General features: G+C 40.5%; 1 protein-coding gene across 1 annotated transcript in view; it reads left to right on the top strand.

Moving 5' to 3' along the window:
• LOC126284874 (fatty acyl-CoA reductase wat-like) overlaps positions 1 to 17011 on the top strand; it is a 234861-nt gene extending 217850 nt beyond the window's left edge. Inside the window, exon 9 of the mRNA XM_049984114.1 lies at positions 16171 to 17011. Within this exon, the coding sequence (XP_049840071.1) occupies positions 16171 to 16252 (82 nt within the window). The 3' untranslated portion in view covers positions 16253 to 17011. The remainder of the gene's footprint in view (positions 1 to 16170) is intronic.
• The last annotated feature ends 823 nt before the right edge of the window (positions 17012 to 17834 follow it).

Genomic DNA, 17834 nt, shown 5'->3' with positions numbered 1-17834 from the left:
TCACAAAGCGAAAAAAGTGTTCCAACTTAAACATTCATAATTCTCTACGTACTACTCGAATATGTAATAAAAATGGGGGTTTATATTTAAAAGAAAAAAGCGCAGTTGATATCAGTTTGCCCAATGGCAGCGCCATCTAGCGGGGCAACCATAGCACCATCTAGTTTCTCCCTTCAAGCTAGACAGGTTTCGTTCTTTGTAGTTTTTTTGTTAGACGCTTATTTCGTGAGATATTTGGCCTCGTCACGATCAATGGACCACCCTATATATATATATATATATATATATATATGTTTGTGTTTTACTACTGTTCAGTATGCCATTTAATTGAAGAGTCATGTTGTCGTCACAATGTGACAGCACATGTTGGCATTATTAAGTAAAGATGAATAATGTCCTGTACTGCAAAATGATGTTACTACCCTAGTATAAGGTCCACACTCGTCTACTAATATCACTCGTCCATCTTATAATTTATTTCAGTAGTGCCAATAAGCAAGCCATGTTTATTTTAATAAGACAGTTTAGATGTGGAAATATGTAACTTAGACATTATAATTGAACGCTGATGTACCCGTGGTCTAGGGGTAGTGTCTTTGATTCATAATTAAAACGTATTGGGTCCCGGGTTCGATCCCCGTCACTGCCTAAATTTTGATAAATAATCAGCATTGGTAGCCGATGACTTCCGGCATAAGAAGTCAGCCTCATTCTGCCAACGGCCTTGTCAAAGAGGGCGGAGGTGCGGATAGAGGTTCAGGGCACTCTCTTGTCCTAGGGTGAGAAATTGCCCCTAAAGGCGGAAGAATCAGCAATGATCAACGACATGAGGATGCAGAAGGCAATGGAAACCACTGCATTAAAGACACGTAAAGTGTATCCACAGGACATGTGGCCTGTAATTGAAGAAGTGTCATGATGATTTCTCCATTGGCTAAAGATTCCGGAATAGTCCCCCATTCCGATCTCTGGGAGGGGAATGCCAAGGGGGAGGTTACCATGAGAAAAAGATTGAATAATCAACGAAAGGATAATGTTCTACAAGTCGGGGCGTGATATGTCAGAAGCTTGAATGTGGTAGGGAAACTAGAAAATCTGAAAAGGGAAATGCAAAGGCTCAATCTAGGTATAGTAGGGGTCAGTGAAGTGAAGTGGAAGGAAGACAAGGATTTCTGGTCAGATGAGTATCGGGTAGTATCAACAGCAGCAGAAAATGGTATAACAGGTGTAGGATTCGTTATGAATAGGAAGGTAGGGCAGAGGGCGTGTTACTGTGAACAGTTCAGTGACCGGGTTGTTCTAATCAGAATCGACAGCAGACCAACACCGACAACGATAGTTCAGGTATACATGCCGACGTCGCAAGCTGAAGATGAACAGATAGAGAGAGTGTATGAGGATATTGAAAGGGTAATGCAGTATGTAAAGGGGGACGAAAATCTAATAGTCATGGGCGACTGGAATACAGTTGTAGGGGAAGGAGTAGAAGAAAACGTTACAGGAGAATATGGGCTTGGGACAAGGAATGAAAGAGGAGAAAGACTAATTGAGTTCTGTAACAAGTTTCAGCTAGTAATAGCGAATACTCTGTTCAAGAATCACAAGAGGAGGAGGTATACTTGGAAAAGGCCTGGAGATATGGGAAGATTTCAATTACATCATGGTCAGACAGAGATTCCGAAATCAGATACTGGATTGTAAGGCGTACCCAGGAGCAGATATAGACTCAGATCACAATATAGTAGTGATGAAGAGTAGGCTGAAGTTCAAGACATTAGTCAGGAAGAATCAATACGCTAAGAAGTGGGAGACGGAAGTTCTAAGGAATGACGAGATACGTTTGAAGTTCTCTAACGCTATAGATACAGCAATAAGGAATAGCGCTGTAGGCAGCACAGTTGAAGAGGAATGGACATCTCAAAAAGGGCCATCACAGAAGTTGGGAAGGGAAACATAGGTACAAAGAAGGTAGCTGCGAAGAAACCATGGGTAACAGAAGAAATATTTTAGTTGATTGATGAAAGGAGGAAGTACAAACATGTTCCGGGAAAATCAGGAATACAGAAACACAAGTCGCTGAGGAATGAAATAAATAGGAAGTGCAGGGAAGCTAAGACGAAATGGCTGCAGGAAAAATGTGAAGACATCGAAAAAGGTATGATTGTCGGAAGGACAGATTCAGCATACAGGAAAGTCAAAACAACCTTTGGTAACATTAAAAGCAACGATGGTAACATTAAGAGTGCAACGGGATTGTCACTGTTAAATGCAGAGGAGAGAGCAGATAGGTGGAAAGAATACATTGAAAGCCTCTATGAGGGTGAAGATTTGTCTGATGTGATAGAAGAAGAAACAGGAGTCGATTTAGAAGAGATAGGCGATCCAGTATTAGAATCGGAATTTAAAAGAGCTTTGGAGGACTTACGGTCAAATAAGGTAGAAGGGATAGATAACATTCCATCAGAATTTCTAAAATCATTAGGGGAAATGGCAACAAAACGACTATTCACGTTGGTGTGTAGAATATATGAGTCTGGCGACATACCATCTGACTTTCGGAAAAGCATCATCCACACAATTCCGAAGACGGCAAGAGCTGACAAGTGCGAGAAATATCGCACAATCAGCTTAACAGCTCATGCATCGAAGCTGCTTACAAGATTAATATACAGAAGAATGGAAAAGAAAATTGAGAATGGGCTAGGTGACGATCAGTTTGGCTTTAGGAAAAGTAAAGGCACCAGAGAGGCAATTCTGACGTTACGGCTAATAATGGAAGCAAGGCTAAAGAAAAATCAAGACACGTTCATAGGATTTGTCGATCTGGAAAAAGCGTTCGACAACATAAAATGGTGCAAGCTGTTCGAGATTCTGATAAAAGTAGGGGTAAGCTATAGGGAGAGACGGGTCATATACAATATGTACAACAACCAAGAGGGAATAATAAGAGTGGACGATCAAGAACGAAGTGCTCGTATTAAGAAGGGTGAAAGACAAGGCTGTAGCCTTTCGCCCCTACTCTTCAATCTGTACATCGAGGAAGCAATGATGGAAATAAAAGAAAGGTTCAGGAGTGGAATTAAAATACAAGGTGAAAGGATATCAATGATACGATTCGCTGATGACATTGCTATACTGAGTGAAAGTGAAGAAGAATTAAATCATCTGCTGAACGGAATGAACAGTCTAATGAGTACACAGTATGGTTTGAGAGTAAATCGGAGAAAGACGAAGGTAATGAGAAGTAGTAGAAATGAGAACAGCGAGAAACTTAACATCAGGATTGATGGTCACGAAGTCAATGAAGTTAAGGAATTCTGCTACCTAGGCAGTAAAATAACCAATGACGGACGGAGCAAGGAGGACATCAAAAGCACACCTGCTATGGCAAAAAAGGCATTTCTGGCCAAGAGAAGTCTACTAATATCAAATACCGGCCTTAATTTGAGGAAGATATTTCTGGGGATGTACGTCTGGAGTACAGCATTGTATGGTAGTGAAACATGGACTGTGGGAAAACCGGAACAGAAGAGAATCGAAGCATTTGAGATGTGGTGCTATAGACGAATGTTGAAAATTAGGTGGACTGATAATGTAAGGAATGAGGAGGTTCTACGCAGAATCGGAGAGGAAAGGAATATGTGGAAAACACTGATAAGGAGAAGGGATAGGATGATAGGACATCTGTTAAGACGTGAGGGAATGACTTCCATGGTACTAGAGGGAGCTGTAGAGGGCAAAAACTGTAGAGGAAGACAGAGATTGGAATACGTCAAGCAAATAATTGAGGACGTAGGTTGCAAGTGCTACTCTGAGATGAAGAGGTTAGCACAGGAAAGGAAGTCGTGGCGGGCCGCATCAACCAGTCAGTAGACTGATGACAAAAAATGATTGAAAAGAGTGCTGCAACAGTGGAACATAGATTAACCTATAAGTTTCATCAATAGTGACAATTTGAAGGCCATATGTATTTCTTTAAAAATTTTATAGAAGAATTAATTTATGAAATGGTTCTGTAAGTGCTTTGCACTCACAATCTGACGTGTTTTCACAAATGTTACAATTTTATCTTGGTATTAAGTTTGAAGTTTTGCTCAGGTTGAGAGGTCTGTAATTATACTTGCTAATTATTATAAACCATCTTATCAAAATCTTAATAATGGGAAAAAATATTATTTTGGCGACAAATACAGTATTTTCGAGATACAGACCTTTCACCTCTGTTTATTCCACTATTGTTTTTGGCGCCGGCTGAATTGGCCGAGCGATTCTAGGCGCTACAGTCTGGAATCGCGTGACCGCTACGGTCGCAGGTTCGAAATCTGCCTTGGGCATGGATGTGTGTGATGTCCTTAGGGTAGTTAGGTTTAAGTAGTTCTAAGTTCTAGGGGACTGATGACCTCAGCAGTTAAGTCTCATAATGCACAGAGCCATTTGAACCATTTGTTTTTGGCCAAGTTTCATCTCCGTCTTGCTCCACCGTCACCTTTAGTTGTATTGAGCAGTACATAAATATTTTGTATTACTAAGTCTTCCTTCGGTATTATGAACATGCGCAATTTAACTTTCACATCAGTATAGAAAGATCTCGTCACAGTACCTTCTTCTGTCCTTCATGATATGATGTCTGGCCAATTTGTTTGTCTGTGGCTATTGTGTATATTTTCATATTGTATACTGAATATTTTGTTTAAATATTTGGTATTATTTAGTAATTGTTTTTGGGAAATTCAGTCAAAGAGCCTTAACACCGAATCAAATAAAAATTTAAATGTTGAAACATGTAATTTAAGGGTTCAATGTGTCTTACACTAAACAGAGGCCTAATAAATTGTGTTAGTCACATTCTATCCGTAGCTGGCAGCTATTCAGGCTATTCATTTGTTTGTTTGCTTAGCTGTTCAGCATAATAGTTTAGTGAACATCTATTTTCTGCAGTTACAAGTTGGGCAGATTAGTAGTGCTACATCACTTCATTTAGGTATAACATGAAATGTTAACTGTCTGTATAGCATTTTATTTGTGACTACCCATGAAGATAGCAAGTGGCACATACTTTGAGAGTTCACAATCATGTTTTAGGCATCAGTTTGACCGATGTGTTAATGTGTGTTGACAGTAATGTTGTGACACTTTACGTACTTACAATATTTTTTCTAATGTTGGCATTCAACCAACACAACACGTCAATTTCGATGTGGAAAATATTAAATTTGTATGTTGTGCCATGTATCATGATATATGGCACAGAGATTGAACTTCGCATTTTCACTAGCACTGTTTAAGCTTTAAGTTCATGGCGTGAACATTGTGTGTATGTGTGTGTGTTGACTACATATTTTATATGTGGAAATACTGCATAACACACCTTTTATGTAATATCTTTCGATAACTACTTTTTAATATTGTTCAAAAAATTCAGATCGTTTAGATACTTTTGAACACAGCTGGGATGGGTTATCCGGGCTACATTGTAATTGATTGTTTCATTTTAATGGCCACTAAAATATTTCACTGTGATTGGCAGTTTCAGGTCAATACTACGCCGTTATTGTCTGGAGACGGGAGGGTAAGGGTTAGATGTGTGGGTGAGGAGAGGGGATGGGAATGATGACGTCATTCATAGGGGGTTGGGCCTTTCATATAGCGATAGTGGCGTCATTGATATGGAGGGACATTGTTGTACTGCAACCTTGGTTAACTGGCACTGGTAGTTGCGCTTGACGTCGATGGCATCACAAGTTTCAGTACCGCATTTAAGTGTATAGGTCACTTGAACATAACAGCTAAACTACTGAAATATTTGGGTTTAGAAGTAATGTGACAAAAAGAGATGCAATGAGGCTATTGAGAATTTTTGGTGAGGGATGTGTTGACTTACGTGCAACAGTAATGGCGATTTGTGAGGAAACAGTACAAGTTCTGGTTTTCTGGGAGACGCAGTTCTGCTGTGATATGGATAAAAGTTGAACTACAGTTTCCGACAGAAATGGCGTGGGAACTGGAATTGTACCTCATAGTTGAAGTATACGGGGCAGTACAATTCTTTTGAGGGAAAGATCTAAATTGCACACATTTTCGCCGTGAAATTCTGGTTTTATCTACTAATTACAATGTTGCATCCAGCCACAGTGAAATGGTACCAACAATTGATCAAGGCTGCATGGGTGTGGGTGATACTAATTGGCAATTCCAAACTTTGCAGCAAGCGATTTCCATCATTTTGGCAAGCTGAAAGAATATCTTACGGGGGTGGGACAGGGCAGGGCGATGGGTAGGGACAGGAGGAGGGGAGAGATTTTCCAACGATGAGGACATTCACGTTATCGAATAGCCTCATGTCCAAGGACTAGATTTGTATCGTTGAGTTCAGCAACAATGTAGGCCCACACTAGATGGAGAACAGTGTAATTGCGCAGCTAGGTGGCCCAGTCTCAAACTCAGCGATGTGGCTGTCAGCAGAAAGTAGTCACCCACTGGTATGAAGGCAATAAGTTGACTGCATGCAGACTTTAGCCCAGATGGAATCCTACAGCTACTGGTGGCAACGTCTGTGGATGGTGACTGGATGCTTCATCTTGCAAGTAGTCTCCATCTCATAGTCATTAGCTGGTGCTGCTGTAGTCCGCATCGCTTGATGTACTGCACGCCCATGGATACTGTTGCACCCAAGGAAAGTCCGAGAGTGAAAGCGTACATATGTGAACCAGGCTGGCTACAATTTTCCTCGTGGCAGCACTTCAGCTCGGTTATCACAACAGGTTTGGCTGCCCATCCTTAACCGTTATGCAATGATGGCTTCATTTCTTGCGGTTCTCCTGCCCATTCTGCTTTTCCAGACACCCTGCCACTGAGATGTCCCAACTTCGTCATTCAGAGGCGGTGGCTGTCATATTCCACAACTCCAGCAACAATGAAGAAGTGCTCGTACATTCTGAATACAGCGCAACAAGCGTGACGGTTGAGAGAAAGTTCCAACGGTTGTTTATACAATCTCTGTTGGTCCATCATGGACAGGGGGGCATCATGTAATTGTCAACTTCAATGAAATTCTCCAACAGCCGTGTAACTTAAGATGTTATTTTATTTTATTTTGAAGGCTACTGGTTTCATTTGACTATGCTGTCTTCAGGCCCCATGTGCATCTTTCCAAATAAACGAAAATGTCATATAGTGCCAAAAATCCTTGGATGTCGTGAATTCAACCGTTTCGATTTATGATACTAAATGACATTTTCGTTTATTTCAGAGGAAGCATCGGGGGCTTGAATATGGTACAATGAAATGCTGAACCTGGTAGTCTTCAAAATAAAATAAAATAACATCTTAAGTTACGCGGCTGTTGGAGAATTTCATTGTCACTGGCAGTTGTTCACAGAGGTTTGTTGACTATGTGGAGAAGTAGTGTCATGTATTTGTGGCACTTTGAAGTGTAGTGTAACACTAAATGAAGGTTATTTTGCACTGTCATATTAAGGTGTAACTTACTTTTTGAAGTCTCGCCCCTACTTAAATCAAAAAGCGTCAGTGGGAGAGAGAGAAAGAGGGAGAGAGTAAGTGAGTAAGTGAGTGAGTGAGTGAGTGAGTGAGTGAGTGAGAGAGATAGAGAGAGGAGGAAATAGGAACTGGAGTGGATTAGTAAATGGAACAAGACAAGTATGCTCCAAGTCTTCTACTGTTTTTAGTCGGTATGTAGAGAATATGTTTGAACACTGCCCAATAGAAGATAAGAAGGTAATAATGAGAAGAAGAAAAATATGGTGTTTGAGGTTTGCAGACGATTCTCCTAGGAATGAACGAAAAAGAGTTGCTGTTAGGGTTCGTTGTAGCTAATGGGCAGAGCTTTGAAATGGAAATCAATACAAGGGAAGAAAAGGTACTGGGACTAGCTTGAAATAAAAGATTATCGGCAATGCCAAATAGAGAAACATTGGAACGTATGCAAAATTTCATATATATATATATATATATATATATATATATATATATATATATATACCAAACAGAATAGCAAGCAACTAGGAATGGAGCACAGAAATTAAAACTGGCATGGCAATGGCGAAATAGGAATTTTGTAAGAAAAAGAATCTTCAATGACAGTATGTACGCAGATTTGAGGAGGGGTGTAATACATTGTTTTGTATCGAGGGTCTTCGTAAATAGTGCTGAAATATGGACAATCAAGTAGAAAGACGGAGCAAGACTGGGTGCTTTTGAGAAGTAGCATGCGATACAAAATATAAGTTTTATGTTTAGGGTGAAGAACGAGGAAGCGTTGAAAAGAGTGAAATTGCTGACATAATTACTGAGTTTAATAAAAAGCAGGAAAAGAAACTAGATAGAACATGTGTTAAGAAATAAGAAAAGGCTTATAGAAGCAGCCTTAGAAGAATGTTTGGAATAGAAAAGGAAAGCGATATTTGGTCCTGGACTATATGTTGGCCTGAAGCATATACAGTAGCATTAAGAAGAAGCTGTGGACCATAAGAAACGGAGATATAAAGGACCTCTCAACATAACAGAAAATCAATGTTATGATGATACTCCATGAACCTTTAAAGATGAATGAGAGGTTGGCCATAGACTAATTCCAGTCCCATCCTTCTCCAGTCAAAGCTTGTATTCCGTCTTCAACAATACTTCCCCGACTGGATGTTAAACGCTTTCTTGTGTACAGGCCCGACGCTGGAATGTTTTTCCACTCAAGCTGCTCTCCCTTACTTCTCGCATACTTTCACTCAGGTCAATTTTCGCTGCTAATTGTGATACGCACTGTACTTGCAGTTTATCTCAACTGGGCGCCCAAACCGTGATACGTCATCTATAGGGATCTTAAGATTGTGGAGCCTCTGGCGCCCCCTTCAGCTTTGCGCTCTAAGTGTTAGCTTGTGTTACTTCGGTCTTTAACCAGTCTTGCCTGTAGTACTAGGTGATGCCAATTGTAATTTTCGCATTATAAACATTTTTAATGTGTTGGTAAGTTTCAATACGATACTCTCCGCCTTCATATCTGAGATAGCTAATACGTATAAGTAACGGAAGTCAACTCTGAGGTAGCCGGGTTGGGATTCAGTAACATTTGTGAAAAAAGGGTCCAAGGTGAGGAGGGGTATAAATCTTGATCGTCGGACGTAGCATCTGTGTCCTGGAACAAATTACAGAATTTTTGACTGTGTCTCGTGGACAGAAGGTAGGTGACGCTGTTCTTGACGATCTGTCCGTTAGAGTAGACCACTGATACGCTTGCGCAGGTGTTATGTCTCCTGCAGATAAGAATGCGTGCAAACTGAAAGCAGCAGCGAACAGATTGTAAATTGTAAGATGCTCTAGATCAAAATAAGACACATCATTCCGAAAACATTCTCTTGAATGTCGTTGAATGTACGCATCTTTTGTTTCGTTTCTGGTCCATGTAGGTACCCAATGGGACACTACTTACGACATCTTCAACAACGTGATAGACGATTGAGTACAATTCGTTATGCATCAATTACACGAATGATCACAATATCGGCGTATGATCGGAAGCTTAACCAATATATTGCAACGGAACACAGCCACAATGGGAGAAACAAATTAGAAGTGTAGATAAACTGGCCGTAATTATTTTTTTAGAGGGTCACCAAACCAGGATCAGCTGTAGGAGAATAATTTGGTTCTGAGATCCAAAATAAGTCATTTATTTGTTTTACCACCTCGACACATACCAACTTAAAATCACAATATTTTTTCAATGAAATGAATACTGATACGGTTGGGAGTAGGATACAGGGGCTGCTGCAGTGGAAGCCTGAGCAACAAATTGAGGATAGAATATAAAATTTAATTTATTACGCAAGAAAATTCATGCAAGGTACTGGTAACAACATATTGCAATATAACTTGTTCAATTTAAATGTACATCAGCTGATTTAACATGCATCATCAACAAGTTATCTAACATCAAACAATCTGCAAATATGATATTTAAACCTTTCCCAAAATTTTAATGCTTGTAAAATGTTATTACAAAACACAGAAAATTACCAAACTGGTCACTGTATTTAAACCTTAGATAACCTAACGGGCACAAAGGCTTACAGGAAATATTATCACAGACGTATAGCAATATCTGGCCACTACAGCAGTAAGTGACTAAGAGAAAAAGACAAAAAAAACCACGCACTTACAATTGGCCTTGAATTATTCCTAGCTGTGATTAAGATTGAATTAATTGTAATCCAACAAGTAAACAGTGGTGTCACAGTAGACTTAAGCTTTACTTGACTAGCGTGACAATTTGGGCGTCCCTTAACTGACATAAGTTCAGTAAGAAACTGAAATGCAATTTAAAGACACTCAAGTAAGTGTATTGTGAAACACATCAACAATTTAAGGAAACGCGCTGACATAGGCTCTCCAGTTCATATGTAAATCAACCAGGGCACAAGTCAATATTTCGACACGCGACGTGGGAACACTCACTGCTCAGCAGCGCAAGCCAGAATACGACAGAAAGAAGTCTCGCTGTAACTCTGAAGATGCATCAAACTGACAGCTCACCTTTAACAATATTAATCCAAATTCCGCTAACAAGGTAATGGCCATAATAACGCCAGCCCGTAGCCACAGCGTGCGGAAGGTTGAACTCGTACACAGAATGAACGACAGCGAGTCACTGCAGCACCCCCAGTTGCTCTGCTCGGCCGGCCTCAATGCAACTGCCACACCCACACCACTTCCGCGATATTCCGGCGTCGCACCGCCCAGGTCCGTCTCTCTCTCTCTGCCCGAGACTCCCTTTCGGCTTCCCGCGCGGAATCCCAGAGGGCGCACCAACCCGCGCTCCGCAAAGCGAATCGAAAGAGATCGAACACACTACACCGTAACAATCAAATCACAGGAGCACACGGCACAAATAGAATGTCTCGTAAAAGTGACTGATAAATTGCTCAAACACAACGAGCACAAAGTCACCTGACATACTGAACCACAAAGCTCTTTAGGAGCTCATTTTAATCAAAGGATGCCTCGTAGATACTGTGGGGAGCAACCTCGTTTATGTGGAAGATTGCTTGGGAAATACTACAAGCTTTCTTAATCTGTGCAGGTTACAAATGAAAAGTAAACGACTCCAAGATACATGAAACAACACATTCAATCCGGCAAAGTAAGTAGCATAGCAAATTCAGCATATTGTGATTTGCTCAGAAAACAGACACAGCTAATGCGAAATGCGGAACTGACTCCAAACTCAGCAAACGTGTGCCAGACCGCACCGGCTAAGATAGCCTATATCGGCTTCACCAACTGTGCGCTCTACTCGGCGCCAGGACAAGAAGTTTCTCTCCCTCCCCTCCGATATTAACCTTCTCTACACTTAACTCTCAAACTTTTGAAAATCGTTACAGGTACGGGAGGACTCCCATCCGTAGCAGGAGTAACGAGCGACAATTTCGCTTTATTTTCGTTAATACAGGGAAACTTACATAAATGCTCCAGTCTTGCCTTACAGAATGCATCCTAACATGACAGAGGTACATACCGGTTGCTAGCCGTGTTCCATTCATTGGACGACCACTTTGCGCCGAGACACAGTGGCGGGTAAAATGGCTTTGACTGGCTTACAAAACCTAGACTGGAAGGCTACAAATTTTCTCACGGTGGCTGAGCAGAGGGCGGATGGTCGTTCTTAGATCTGTAAAGAGGGAGGTAAATTCCTCACGTTCGCTGATACACTAGGGTTCAAAAATGGTTCAAATGGCTCTGAGCACTATGGGACAATATCTGCGGTCACCAGTCCCCTAGAACTTAGAACTACTTAAACCTAACTAGCCTTCGGACAGTACACAACACCCAGCCATCACGAGGCAGAGAAAATATCTGACCCCGCCGGGAATCGAACCCGGGAACCCGGGCGTGCGAAGCGAGAACGCTACCGCACGACCACGAGATGCGGGCTATACTAGGGTCAAGCAGTGGCTTAGCTGCAGGTTGCCTTCAAAGGAGCAAACCGCTTGTGTCAACAATGCGCGGAACAAGGGTTTACTGCAACCTATTCCCACAAATTGTAGTGTCCTGGGCACCAACATTCGAATCCTGCCTCGGGCATGGATGTGTGTGATGTCCTTAGTTAGGTTTAAGTAGTTCTAAGTTCTAGGGGACTGATGACCTCAGATGTTAAGTCCCATAGTGCTCAGAGGCATTTGGACCATTTTTTGGGGACCAACATTTCTTCTCTAGAGCCTCTGTTATTGGCCTTCTATGGTTAAGTCAGACCACGGGAAGAACATTTAGACCCACTCATTTCTAACAAGGAAGTGTAAAGCCTTCTTCCTGAGTTAGCAAGCCATGAACTCTCCTCAAAAATGGCCAAGAAATAAGCAGAAAAATAGTCAAACATCGAACAGCAAAATTTGACAATCACATCACATTAACATTGTCAACGACGTAACTTTGACTTATGAAATGACATCCGCCGCGGCGCTGGGGGGAAACAGCACAATTGCGACACCTGAGGATGCGCTTATGAGAGTCCGAAACTGGTCGTGATAATAAAAGAAATTTTCAACTGAAGCGGTATTTTCAAGCTCTGTTCATGAAATGAAGTTCAAGTAACGTAAATATGTTAAACAAACAACCCGCCCCAACTTTGCGTGAGTCGCTCAAGTATCATGGCCGAATAACTTGGATGTAATATGTAAAAACATTTACACAAACCTTCATCATCCATCAATCTACCACTTGATGAAAAGTGTATGAAAATCTCTACAGTTGTGTCTGAGATCAGACGTCACATACAGACAGAGAAACGTGGGACTCTAATTTATAATATGAAGTCTATAGTTTCTGGTCAAGCTCCTGTGCTCTCTGCAGTAGTCGTAGCTGTCAGTTAACTGCTTTTCTCACCAGACACCGCCTGCCCCCTGCTGACCATTTTACACCTCCCATCATAGAGACAAGATGTCAATCGAAACGCCAGTTAAGTATGGAACAGATACTAATGCTTATATTACACACACATCATTACTACGAGTAAAAATATTAAATTCGATACTCAAACCTTCCTCGTGGATCAGTCTGTCTACATATTAGAACCAAATCGAAATGCATACAGAAGTTTTTTGTGTGTTATTATTTCGTGAACAATATTGGCCAAATTCTTCGTGTGTGTGTGTGTGTGTGTGTGTGTGTGTGTGTGTGTGTGTGTGTGTGTGTGTGGTATTAGTAGCTGCTGCACAAATGGTTTAATCTGGTACTACCATCAGAATACGTTTTTTCATCACAATACGCTTTTCGCTTTGTTCCGTAAACGCATCTCCAGTTGTAAAGTTTTCTCATCTCATTTTGACTTACAATGAGTAGCTGATGCCTGCATGCACGTTTCATTAGAATGTCGCTCTATTCCAGTGATGCTGTAACTAAAACCAGGCTGAGCTATGAAAAATAAAAAGACTGAAAATGAAATATACTGTAAGTTAATAGTTTTTGGACGGCCAATAACACGGAACACTGGCAGATGGGTAATGGATGGATATTCAGAAGGATCTTTTTCCCACTCCTAGCTTCAGTTGTCACAGCAATTCTGCTCAGCTGCCTGCTGCAAGCTATATTTCATGCTGGCCTTCGTAACATTATCATGATCAGCTATACAGTCGTGATATACACACCACAACTCTAGAAAATAATTGAAAGGCATATTTTGTATTTTGGGCACCATGTACAACCTGTAGTTAAAGGCTCTGAGGCAGAGCTGCTCCAAAACATGTATTAAAATATCTTTCTTAAAAATGGATTATAAAATGTAAATTGTCAAAGCACATTTCCAATATTTCCCAATAGATTTAAGTACTGAGAGTCAGTGTCTTTGAAACTATTAATACGGAGTGATGTTTCCGATAACGTCGCAGCCAGTCGCGTGCACTTTAAAAGGTTGGTTATCTCCATTTAGCAGAGCTTCGAGGGACCTGGCTTCTACGCAGTATAGGTCTTATGGGCTCCAGAAGGCTGGATTTGTCCATCGTAAGGGTGTCCCATCAATCACCACACGATTGTCAAGTGCTGTTGCTTACAAAGAAAGGGAATCAACAGTGGCTGAAACTTCGCTATAGACCCGTCTCTGTATATCTCTGTTATTCTATGATGTATCATCATTAGTCGATGTTTAGTACTGATGTGTCAGTAATGTTCAAGATAGTTTCATATTTTTAGCATTGGCAGTTCTGTCCGCTGTAGGACTGGCATGTTAGGTTCTTAGGAGTCTCACTAGAGTCCGCTAGGACACGGCAACGTAAGTGGCAACACATAGCGAGAGTTTCACGAATGAATAGAGAAAATAGGCACACGAATCATGTAGCGTTACCTACACAGTTGCTAAGAACTTCCTCACTTGTTGACGGTATTTGCAAGATGAAGTGCTTTATTGGCAAAATTCTTTTTTGTGAGTTTATTTTACCTAAGTTCTTGTGGGTTTTGTTGCCTCACGAATAACTGCAGTATGCAGCGAGTCTTAAAACAGCAGAATATGAAATCAGTGTGCAATTTATTAGACAAAAATTTGGAACCTTATCTAGGGGTGGAAGTGAAGGAACCTAGCACGCCTTAGCCTCATCTAAATATCAATTAACAATAAAAACATTGCAAATCCAGACAATGGTACACAAGCATATAATTTCAATGGAATATGTAGCTCTAAGATATGTTAACATGTTTAGAAACAGACGTGACATTTCTTGACAATTTAACACAACAAAGCATTGAAAAAATGACAGGGCTAATGTATATGAGTAAGTAATTTCAACAGATCAATGTACCATTATTCTACGGCATGTTTACCCGTTGACATCACATTTCCTGATAATTTTACATCAAAAGTCATACGAAAATTGAGAGATCGTTAATGCGTTGTGTCACTTAAACAGCATGTTACGTAATACACATGTATAAATACGAAAATCTCAGTTGAAATGGGGTGAACATACAACGGTACTTGCAAACAGAATGTCATCAGCATGTTATGCCCTTAGAATCCTATAATCAGTGTGTAATATGCAGTGTCTTTTAGTTACATGTTATTCATATGTACACTCAATTCTTAGGTACGGTATTCTGTTTTGGGGAACAAACGAACTAAATATGAACACAATTTTCAAACTCCAGAAAACAGCCTCAAGAATAATAACCAAAAATACTAGTTGAGCTCACTGTAAAGATCTGTTCAAAACACTGGGGGTTTTAACTGCTCCGTGTGAATACATCTACCAGTCAGCTGTACACATCAAAAATGACATTGGTAATTACTGCACAAGGAGCTCTGTCCATGACCATGGAACAAGAGCTAGACTCAACTTATATTTACCAAGAAAAAATGAACATAAAACTCAAAACAGCATTTTCTACCAAGGAATAAAACTGTACAATAAATTACCAAAAGAGATTAAAGAAATTGTAAAAATACACTTATTTAAAAAGGCAGCAAAAAAGTACCTGTTATGCAATACATTTTATACATTGAAGGATTACTTAGATAAAACCGAGTATAAAAAAATGTTATACAAATAAGTAATAATAATAATGATTATAAAACATCCAACATTCCACATAACAACTTCACTTTATGCTTTTTTCCCTTCTTTTTTCCTTTCTAGAAATACTTACCTCCAAGTTATGCATAGCACACTACTAACACCTCTTCCTCTTTATGAGTTCAACATCTCATTCATTATGGAGGGATGCTGACTCAGTTTTTTAGGATAGCAAATGGGAAGTTGTAGTACAGAAAATTACCCAGAGATTAACAATGTGTGTGTGTGTATGTGTGTGTGTGTGTGTAGTGAGTGAAGTGTTATGAAACAATGTGTGTATAGTGTGTGCAGTGACTGATAGTGAGACATGAGTGAACAGTGTGGCATTACATTATTTCATAAGTTATTTGTAAGAAAAGTGTTGTATGCCAGGAGTAAATCTAATGATTGTCTCTAACTAGCAGTCTGTAAATATGTGTGTATACGAATTAGCTTACTTGAAATTGGTCTAAATTTGTAAATACTTTGACATGTCCTATATCCTTGTAAAAAGAGATCTGCGGATGAATAAAGCTACTACTGCTACTACTACTAACAGTTATGGGCAGAGCAATTATGCTGATGATATTCTGCGGCTCAATTTCTATGGTAATGTGAACTGTTTTAGGCTCAAGATAATGCACTACACTCTTATATCGACTGGTGTGGCACTGATACTTCTGCTTCTGTGGTGGCTGCTGTTCGTATAGAAGAGGACTGGCAGACAAGGAAGCACGAGGCGACCATATGGAACAAACGTCACACTCCAGTCTCTCCACGTTCACAGCCAAGTGACACAGTTCGCTGGAGGTATTGACACTGTGTTTACAGAGAGAACTCTTCAATGACTTTCACAGAAAGGTGACAGTCTCCTTCAGAGCGTGGATCGATATTCTGCGCCTGTAAACTAAATAACTAGCTCTAGATGTGTTTCACATGATGTAGAGAATAATACATTGAAAACCATCAAGATCGTCATTGGAAAAAGACGCTTTCAGTTTCATCGTTAGTACTTTTCTAACAGAGAGGGTGATGCAGTAAGGAAACGTTGAAGAAATGAATCACGAACCTTCCTTGGTGGTGGCAGTGAATAGCCACAATAGTTGTCACAGTAATTATCATCCCCCACCCTCTCCTCTCTCTCCTTGTCTGTCTGTGTCTCTCTCTCTGTCTCTCTCTTTTATACACACACACACACACACACACACACACACACACACACACACACACACACGTACAGACACACAATATGTATACAGATGATTCTGAGCGCTGTCTTTGTGCTGAGCATCCATCAGATGTATACGTTGAATAATAAACTTGTATTTTACATCTTACCATGCCATTATCTCTGATAATTATGCTAATTATTAATGATAAGTAGCAAATTGTTTTTGTTGCTCATAGAGATTTAAGAATTGTAAAATTCTCAAAAATTGTGAAAAGAAATAAATTTTATACTTATTCTACCTTCTGTTCCAAGATTTATGTTGGCTCAAGAAAATGTGTGATTTACGGTTAACATGATGTAATTACCTGAGTCCTTATTTATTTCGTTTTGATGCTATGAAGACTCCTTTTATCAATGAGCAATTGAATTAAAGACACCCTTCTAGAAGCATGTGGCACCTTTCTCAACCTTTTCTTCCTGACGTGACAAATCGTGACCTGAAGTGTACCGTACAGAACAATCAAACCATAGGGAAAAGCCATCTCATCACGAGGAACGTTCAGTAAGTCATGCAACATTTTTTTTCTGAAAGCAGGTTTTTTTCTTTCAAGACTGCAATACACCAATTGTTCCCCATTCTTTTGGCTACAGGTGCTTATTTTTCAACATAATCTCCGTGCAATGCGACGACCGTACACCTTTTACTGTGGAGGTGGAGGGGGGGGGGGGGAGGGCCTACATGCCCTCGTGCTACCACTTTACTAGTCGAAGCCGGAGCCAAAGCCTTGCTGCATGAATAATCTTCCCGTCATCCACGTACTGCTTCCTGGAAAGTGCAGCCTTCATTGGGCCAGACAGGTGCAAGTCGGAAGGTGCGAGATGTGGGCTGTTCGATGGCCGAGGAGAAACAGTCCAAAGAAGTTTTGTGAGCTCGTCCTCTCGGGTGTATAGACTTGTGTGACGCCTTGCGTTGTCGCTGGGAAGAAAAAGTTCGGTCGCGTTTTTGTGGCGTCCAACACGCTGAAGTCGATCCTTCAATTCCTGTGGGTAGTACAATACACTTCAGAATTGATCGTTGCACAACGAGGGAGGACGAGTGTGTCAGCATTACCAACAGAGAT

This window comes from Schistocerca gregaria, chromosome 8 (genome assembly GCF_023897955.1).
Source record: "Schistocerca gregaria isolate iqSchGreg1 chromosome 8, iqSchGreg1.2, whole genome shotgun sequence".
NCBI lineage: Eukaryota > Metazoa > Arthropoda > Insecta > Orthoptera > Acrididae > Schistocerca > Schistocerca gregaria.
This window is presented reverse-complemented; position numbering and strand designations above follow the sequence as displayed.